Source organism: Mycosarcoma maydis, chromosome 7 (genome assembly GCF_000328475.2).
Source record: "Mycosarcoma maydis chromosome 7, whole genome shotgun sequence".
Lineage (NCBI taxonomy): Eukaryota > Fungi > Basidiomycota > Ustilaginomycetes > Ustilaginales > Mycosarcoma > Mycosarcoma maydis.
The window spans coordinates 1-8,955 of record NC_026484.1 but is presented as its reverse complement, the minus strand read 5'-3'; the positions used below and the strand labels follow the sequence as shown (position 1 = coordinate 8,955).

Sequence of the window (8,955 nt, the reverse complement as noted above, 5' to 3'; positions counted from 1 at the left end):
CCTTTTGGTCAATGCTTGCTGGAACGTGTAAGCGCTTTCGATGCAAGGTGGTACCTCAATACTGTTTCGACCCTAGCAGCGAAACGAGCAACCCTCGACCGAAGTCAAGCAAACCAAACTCTACAGACATCAGCTCAAGATGTCAACCCGGACGCCCTAGAACCACCGTTGGAGCTTCCGCTTCGATTCAGATCCTCGCCACGCTGCTTTTCCAGCGAATGCCAGTTGATGTCTTTTGACATCCATCGTGCTGTAGCACCGCTCAGGCCGCGGATTTGGATCAATCCGAGAGTCAAGGTGGCATACGAGTGGAGGTCATACTTTCAGTACGTCTGGCTAGAGCGTTGGTGGTTAATGGCTCCGTGGAGAATCCTGTGGAGAGATGGCGTGGCTATGGCGACGACACGTCTGTACCCACGTTGGCCAGACTTTTGCAAAAAGTGGCAGGATGGCTGGGCTGCTCCAGATGCCGAACTTGCAGCAAAGTCTTTTGCGGTGCCAACATCAGCTTCCCACGATTCGGTATAAGACCTTGTAGACTTGGCTCACATCTTTGAGGGTACGGCAGACGATAACCACATGCCTTTTACTGAAAGTATTCATATTCATGTGCACAGATACGATGTTATGCAGCAACCCCTACCAAAAAAGTGCCGAAGAGAAGAATATGGAAGCAAGGCCGCTTTTTCACGTCAGGAAGATAAAACAGACCTACACCCTACGGTCTGACAGGCGTTTTACATGTTGTCTCTAGAACGAGCATCCAACATGGAATGTAAACGAGTTAGTTGCGGGTGTCTCGTCTCTCACTCACGACTTGCTCCTGCCCACCGTTGCATCCATTCGCAAAAAGTGTGCGCCTGCCACTGCAGCCACCTTTCTTCCATGCAATGACTGCCATCGAAAGTGCGTACACCAATTCTTTGCGCAATCACAACAGCAAATGACAGCGAAAAATCTTTGCCAAGCCTTTGCGCGCATGGAGAATGAGCACGCCGGAAGAGCTCAAGCCGCAATCCATTTCAAAGCATGGCTCGGTGTATTGAAAACTTGAACGCTCAACTCGTTGGCCTTGGCAGGACAGATCTACTACCTTTTCGTACGCGTGGCCCAATCGTGTGCTCATAGGGTGCACTCTCTACTACTAGCTTCAACTCTGGCTGTACCGCTATCGTATTTCCTCAACACTTCAGCGGAAAGTATTGTGAACGGATTCAGTCAAGATCTGTTTGTTTCGGACAACGATATGACCAAGGCCATCTTCAACGTATCTTCCAACCTCGGTGTAGTTCTGGGAAGCGTGATGCTGCTTTCGTTGGCTTCGCCTTGGTTCTTGCTCATCCTACCCATCTTGCTACTAGCACTTTGGCTGATCAAGAGCTTCTACCCGCAGACCTCAGGCCAAGTTCGAAAGCTGGACTTGGAGTGCAAGAGTCCGCTGTACACGCTGTTTGGCGAAACATTGATGGTATCGTGACCTTTCGTGCCTTTGCAGGTCACAGGGTCTTTACCAGGCTGAACGAGGTGCTGGTGTCACGCAGTCAAAGGGCATTCTTCTTAAATTTGTCGTTGATGCGTTGGTTGACCTTGGTATCTGGCTTGATCGTAGCGGGTATTTCGACTGCACTCTGTTCCCTCAGTGTCGGGCTAGCACAGCGCAGTGCACGAGAGGGAGGTTCAAGTCAGTCTACTGTGGGCTGGGTGGCGGTTGGGTTGACACAATTGATGATCCTGACTGCGGCGATCACTATGCTTACCAAGGCGTGGACGCAACCCGAACTGTGCTTGGTCGCTATCGAGCGTCTGCAACAGGTAGCAGCACTAGAGGCAGAGGCAGATCCTCACAAAACGCAGTCGACAACATCTGCAACTTCGTGCTTAGTTGGAGCCAACGTCGTCGCCCGATGCATCAGCGTCAATCACATTAATCCTGACACGGGCATCCCTACCAAAGTTCTACGTAACCTGTCTTTCCACTTGGCACCCAGTGAAAAGGTTGCTGTCGTCGGTCGAACTGGTAGTGGAAAATTGTCGCTCATCTCGGCGCTGTTACGATTTACCCCTCTTTCCGCCGGCAACATATGGCTCGATGGAGACGACGCAAGCTGGATCGGCCTGGCTGGATTGAGAAAGCGTGTCTTGGTGCTACCTCAACAGGCGGCGGTGGTTCCTAGCTGTACGTTACGTCAGAATCTGTGTGTGCTTGTCGATGAGGATCGTATGCAACTTGCAGACTCGGATCTCTGGCAAGCTCTCAAACGCGTCTCGTTGGACGACCTGGCTCTCAAACTTGGCGGCTTGGATATACCTCTAGACCAGGTACAGAGTGGCGAGATTCAACTCAGCAACGGTCAAAAGCAACTGCTTGCCCTTGCTAAGCTTATACTCGCCTGTCAAGCTATCCGCACAAACCACGACGGCAAAAAAGGCACGTTGTTGATCTTGGACGAACCAAAAGCTTCCCTAGACGAAGCAGGCGATGCACTGCTAGGTCAACTTTTGCACGATGCCACCGCGTTTGGAGGGTTCACCACATTGATCGTTTCTCATCGCTTCGGTCCTGTCTTGTATTGCGACAACGTCTTACTTGTGCGCAAACATGACCATGCTGACGATGAGAACAACGAGTCGTTCGGGTTTGGACCACCAAGTCAGCTGTTTGAGGACAATGACCCGGCTTTTGGTGTTCTTGCTCATGACGCCGGCATTGTCGCTTGGAAATAATAAAGTCGAGCAACGAGCGTAACCCCCATTTTTCCTTCGAGGTCACGACTGCTCCTCGATTTGACGGTTATAATTGCAACGGTCGAGTCCAGAGACAGCACGAGCTAAACTCCGAGTGATTGTCCGGTGATGGTACCAATCCCCACAATGGAGTTTTGGGCCTGTCGTTCGTAGTATGCGTGGGTGGGCGATTGCCAGTGCAAGAAGTTAAGTATTATTCCTATTCCTATTCCCATCATGCCCAGCGCACCATGCCTCTGCACTCGGGGTTCCGGTTCACACCCCTCGGGGTGGTCACGGCTTACGTCGACATTATGTTCATCGCATCTCTGTCACACGAAGAGGTCAGGCGGACCAAGGCCGAAGTTGCGGGCAAGTGGAAGATTGAAGACAAAGGCCCCGTCCAAGAATTCCTCGAGATTAAAAGTCATCGTGACCGCTCCCAACGCACTTTCTTCCTGAATGTGATAGGTAACATCCGTGATACCGCCCGCAAATGGCTCAATGACCCTACCACTAAATCTCACATCCCTATGCCATACCTCATCCATGCCACTGACGACGATGAATGTTCACCGGAACACGCCAAAATGTACCAACAATTCGTTGGTCAATTGCTTTGGATATCCAATACCGCCCGCCCGGATATCTCTTTCGCGTTCGGCGCCCTCGCACGACATATGTCCAGGCAAGTCAATACGGCACGAACCGCATCCCTTTACCTCCTCAAGTACTTGAATCAGACTGATGACGACCGCCACACCCTCAGAGGTCCGGATCGCCTACACGCTGACCTACCAATCTCATCTTCGTTCTTGTTGAGAGCCTGCATGCACATTGGTGAAAATAAATGTTTGTTTTTCTCATCTCATTTTTGCAATAAAAAAATCAATTCACGATTGCCTTTGATCACGAGACTGTACCCTCCACAACAGAGTTCACGTGGAATGTGTGGAAAAACGACGCGAGAAAAAGCTCAATAGAGAGGTTTTGGCCAGACGCGATCCGACGAGAAGCCAAAGTCAAAATTTAGCTCACGGGCAAAATTGGATTTAGAGGTTTTGGATCCAAAAAGTTTGAAATCGCTTCTTTGTCTGCGTCAATCTTGCTTCCTGACCATCACCATCAATTCAGACTTTCTTCAAGTGCAATTTCCAGCAGACCATCAACAACTTCTGACGGGAATTTTGAATGTTAAAATGGGGGCTAGGGCGCGTCCCTCTCTTTCTTTCCGCACACCACCGTGTTTTCTCAACCTCAGACATTTGGGTCGTTCCAATCCACTTCATCACCACCTTTTGAGCGCTCCAGACCTCCCTTGGCCAGCAATCTCTTGTGCAGTCCTGGAAGTCAGAGCGACATTCTGATACTTGAAATGGACAGTCAATCAGCAGAGCTACGGAGTTATCTGGATCACAGTTCAGCGGAAAGCAGCAATGAAGCCAGGAATGCATCACCAGTACCTTCCTCAGATGAACAGGAGATAGAGCTGGTCACAGTAACTCCAAGTAAAGCCCGTCCCAGAGGTGCAAACTGGTCAGCTGTTGACCGTCTTTGTTTCATAACCGCACTTGACAATCATAATCCATGGACAACAGCATCAAGAGAAGAGGCTCTAACAGCATGGACGGATGCATTGGACTAAACAAACCAGGCTCTTGCAACACATGGAAGGCAGGCACGGAATGCTGGAGCCTTTGAGGCACAGTGGCGCAAGATGGTCCATGATGTCAGGAGTCAAAAGCAACTGCGATTGAGGGCAACCGGTGCAAACTTTGATGAGGATGAGGCCTATCGGCTGCTCTACAATCTTGTTGACTCGTACAACACCTCCTCTCTCAAATTGGCGTTCCTGAAGCCACATGAGAAGGATGACCATAGACCTGCTTCTAGTCCCATTGGCCGCCACCAGACGACCCTGAAAAGAAAACAGTCAGTGAGTCTGGCACGTGAGGCTGGCTTGACTGGTCAGCCACTTGCCCTTCAGAGACATCGAGACAGGCAGCACGCAAGCACAAGTCAAGACTCTCAAGATGACGAGGATCAAGATGGGACTGGAGAGACAGATGATGGCAGTAGCACACATACCTCACCAGCACAAAAGAGGCGGCGGATGCTACAGATGCAAATCAGTGACACCCTTGTCAAAGGCGTGAACAGGCTGATTGATCTTCACGCAGCTACGTTTGTCCATGGGAGCCAACAGAACCATGGTACTTCTCAGTCATCGGATCAAGAAGTGGCTGCAATCAGGAGTCAGGTCAGCCAGCTGCGAACGGAGCTGACTGGAATCAAACAGGGGCTCAGTGGTCTTAGTTCAAAGATTGATATGGTCCTACGTATGCTCATGCAGAGTGAGATTAGGGAACCCTTTCGGTAAAGTACATGTCAAGCGTTGCCAAAGTATCGTGATGTTGTATTCCCCTTCAAGCACGACAATGGATTGCGCAAGATGACACCAACAAGATAGTCGCCTGCAATGGGGGTCAAGAGGAATTTCTGCTGCTGTCTTTTTTTTAGCCGAGGGAACAGAACACCAACAGAGCCAATGGCCCGCTCCACTGTGATGCGATACTTGTTCATGATGACGTTGAATCGAGTTTCTTTACAGCTCATGTTGTTCCCTTTGTAAGGGATGATGAGGTGATGATCGAGATGATACCTTTTGTCCCCAAACAGTGAAAGTATCTTGCCGTCATTGGAAAATGAAGATGCTTGTAGCCAGTCTGCAAAGCCAGACATCTTCCAGACTAACCAGTCATCCTGGCTGCCGTCCCATGGCCCCTGGGCAAAGATCCAGCCGTCTGGTATGCTGATGATCTGATACTTGAGAGCGTGAAAGTGTTTCCAGCCATTGTAGACTGCTTCCTGTCCTCTACCTGGCCGAGCAACTGGACGGAGAGTACCATCCACAAAGCCCCAAATCAGATCTACATGGCAGAGACTGCGTACCTGTTGAGCATGTCTCTGGAGACATTTTGTAAACACTTGATGGGCATGAACGTGCGTAGGATAATGGAGGTGTTGAATCGTACCAACCGAACTGAGACTGAGCATCACCGACGTTGTCACGAAATATCGAATACAAATGTCAAGCGTTTCAGATACCCAATCGTCCGTTTGACGAAACACGCTGCGAGATCAACGTCGAAATCGTCAATGCAGCTTGCGCTGACCGTCAATTTGTCACGAGATCGACATTCACAATTGCAAGTCACGAGTCACGAGCTACTTGGGTTCTAAGGGTTAAGAGCTATCTGAGGGTCGGTCTAGGAAATGATGTTCCGTGTGCACACATTTGAGATCTAGTATGAAATCGGCAGGACAACGTGTGAGGATTGTACTGTGAGCCGACAGGGATAGGGGAAAGGGATATTGCGTTCATGAGGCGAAACCCTGCAGAAGACGAAGGACCCTGTAACTCCTCGGTGCCTCGAGTGCCAATGATCGCGTATGAGGAGCTGCCCGCCTGTTTGGCCAGAACCGAAGCTTAAGCAACAGCAGCATTTGCCATGAGAAGCGCAAATAGAAGAGACGCAAAACCCTTTTACTCAGGTGCGGGCGGAGTCAAAGCGAGACATTGGAAGAGTGAAAATGCCAAATGTCTTGAGCTATCGGCATTGAAGTTGACCAAGAAGAGACAAAACACCTTGTTAGTAAGGCCGCACAGTGTCCTACGATGCCACTTGCCAACATTTTACATCCACCTAGACTATTCAAAACTCTTGGTCCGAGCACGATGCGAACTGGAGTGGCTCCGGACTTGATTGCATGATGGGTCCTCGAATCACGGGCGACGAGGTAGGGAATGGGCAGGCGGAGCCTTCTCCAGACGTGTTGGACAGCTGCATTGCGACCCAACCCTGAATCACTCAGGGAGATGGCTAGAAAGGATGATCGTCTGTGGCTATGGAACCGATCTGATCAAAGTCGAGCTAAGCTGAAGTAGCACTAGATCCGGATTGGTGTCTCGGAGCCTGTCTGATGAGACGTCTTCAACTAGAGGCGACGATCCGATTCGTCTGTGCACGGAGCAGGTGGCGTTTGATGCCAAGCACGAGAGCTGCATGTCATGCGTGGCCTTGGGAGGGGACCTTCAACGGCTGTTGACTCACAGCAGTAAAGCTGTCCTGTCGCAGACCGAATCGCGAATGAATCTTGGCCGTTCGGCTAGCAAGCAAAACCCTGGAGCCACTTTTCGATCCACACGCTGACTCGTGACTCACGACTGTTGAGATTTCGAAGGATAGGATCCGTTTTAACGATACAAGATCAGGCTTCCAGTAACATGTGCTTCTCAAAGTAGACACGCTGAATTTTCCTCTTAGCTTTCTCTTGTGTTTCGAAGCATGTCACAGCATATCCTCGGCTCAACGCGAGGAGTTCTGTGCTTCGAAGCGCTTCAAACCTTACACATTGTACATCGTCTGGAACGCGCACGCTCCCGCCTGGAGCAACTAGTCGTAAGTCACTGTGAAAGAATCTGAGCGCTGGTCAGCCTAGCGCTCGAACTGTCCCCCCCTGTACTCCCTCCCTCTTGTCGCTCGCCCTTGCGCTCATTCAGCCCCCTTTTTCAGCGGGCAGGGAGCTTCGTCGAGCTCTCATGTCTCGCCATAGGCCTAAGCCGCAATCAAAGCATCGTGCATTCAACCGGCGGGTGACGCTTAGCTGTGACATCATTAACGATTCCCAACTGTCAGACGCCTAGGCGGGACAGTTGAGACAATCTGACCCACCATCATTCGTGATTCACAATCACGAATTATTTATTAATACTGAGTCGATATTCGTGAGGGTACATTTTTAATGGAGAGGTTAAGCTTACAAACTTGCCGAGGAGACGACTGACTAGTAGAGACTTTGCCGCTGGCATAGGCAGAACGGAACATCGAAATGCATCAAAGATTTTGTCTTACATGCTATCTATCCATCATGGTCAAAGCTGACGACACTAGTGAATGAGATTGTCGACAGCTAACCCTTGCAGTATGATGTCTCGTTGGCGAGATCAGACCGAGTTTCGCTCAACTTCGATATCGTAGGTATCACACGGGTACGAAGTGATGCCTTAATGACCATAGTGGAATATAGTGGGTAGATTGACTGCACAGTCCGCTTCAATCGACTTGTGGCTTCGGCTTCGGGTTGGCCGTTTCGAATGTGTTTGGATGTGTTCAATGTTGATGTGTGTGGCGACACCAACCCGAATGGAACAATGCGGCTTTATTGCTAATAAAGACGGCAGACGGGGTCAAGAGACAGGTTGCGTGTTCATATGGCTGTATAGAGGGGAACAGAGCTATTTGAGTCTTTTGGTTTGTGCGCCTGACCTATAGAGTACGAGTACGAAACGAACTATGCTAGGGTAAAGCTCAAGCCCCGACGACCGTATCCCCCGGCATCAGTAATTGATTTACTGATGACCTTCACGATGTCCAACCTGATGTAAGCCGATACCGCGCTCAGTCCTCCACAGATAATTTTCCAGCCAGCGTCGCGCGCTCAAGGTCTCCATTGTGCGCGTTTATGGTGAGTAAGGTCCGAACACAACGAAACGTAGCTAAAGGGAAACATGTTCATTGCCATTGCGTACGAAAAACGAAACAGGAGAGAGCTTCGGAAAGGATCAGGAGAGAGACGAAATCGAGGGTGCTGGTGGCGCCTTGAGCCTGCAGAACGGTGTTGAACGTTGACTTTGGCGATGACCCTAGAGCAGGCGAGAATCGAACTCACCCTAAATGGAATCCGACTCGGGCTGGATGCGCTCATTCCACATGGGCTTTTCGATGATGTTGAGAGGGTTTGGTGCGGGATCAGAGCTAGACGACAGAATGTCCACCAAGGTTGAACGGGCCTCGAAAAGGTCGAGACAGGGGTAAGCGTGCGGGCCGAGCAAACCCCGAATGCACAGCCGAGGACACTGTTGACCGGTAATAGGCGTCACTTGCGGTCGAGAGCCGTCTTGCGCTTTCTTGAACCCGGTGCTTGTGCCAAGGTCGAAAAGCACGATCAACAGAGCCTGTTCGGTCAGTGGCTTCTCGTTTGGCGGTGCCATCGAGGCGCTCTTGATCACCGGTCCAGCAACGACAGGCGCTGAACTAGCAGGGACCGTGGTGCTCTGTGGATCCCTTCGGTTCTTTGCTTCCCAGGCAATGTAGGTCATGTAGCGCGCAGCGTGCCTCTCGCCCTCTCTAGGCTCAAGAGTGATGTAGAGGCATCGGGGATGAACCA

The 8,955-nt window shown here is 50.7% G+C and overlaps 4 protein-coding genes across 4 annotated transcripts; 3 read left to right on the top strand and 1 right to left on the bottom strand.

The window, feature by feature from the left end:
* Positions 1 to 890: 890 nt before the first annotated feature.
* UMAG_02818 (uncharacterized protein) lies at positions 891 to 2,724 on the top strand (the record flags this gene model as incomplete). The annotated part of the gene is made up of 4 exons (XM_011390962.1): positions 891 to 906; positions 1,080 to 1,468; positions 1,503 to 1,612; positions 1,641 to 2,724. 4 exons carry the CDS (start codon positions 891 to 893, stop codon positions 2,722 to 2,724), a joined length of 1,599 nt encoding a protein of 532 aa, XP_011389264.1.
* Positions 2,725 to 2,975: 251 nt separating this feature from the next.
* On the top strand, positions 2,976 to 3,707 carry UMAG_02817 (uncharacterized protein; the record flags this gene model as incomplete). Its single annotated transcript, XM_011390961.1, has 1 exon — positions 2,976 to 3,707. The coding sequence occupies one exon, from the start codon at positions 2,976 to 2,978 to the stop codon at positions 3,705 to 3,707; it is 732 nt and encodes a 243-aa protein (XP_011389263.1).
* Positions 3,708 to 4,441: 734 nt separating this feature from the next.
* UMAG_02816 (uncharacterized protein) lies at positions 4,442 to 5,104 on the top strand (the record flags this gene model as incomplete). The annotated part of the gene is made up of 1 exon (XM_011390960.1): positions 4,442 to 5,104. One exon carries the CDS (start codon positions 4,442 to 4,444, stop codon positions 5,102 to 5,104), a length of 663 nt encoding a protein of 220 aa, XP_011389262.1.
* A 3,354-nt stretch (positions 5,105 to 8,458) lies between these two features.
* Positions 8,459 to 8,932, bottom strand: UMAG_12058 (uncharacterized protein; the record flags this gene model as incomplete). The annotated part of the gene is made up of 1 exon (XM_011391272.1): positions 8,459 to 8,932. A coding segment is annotated over one exon (474 nt), but the record flags the coding sequence as incomplete, so codon positions are not given.
* Positions 8,933 to 8,955: the final 23 nt, after the last annotated feature.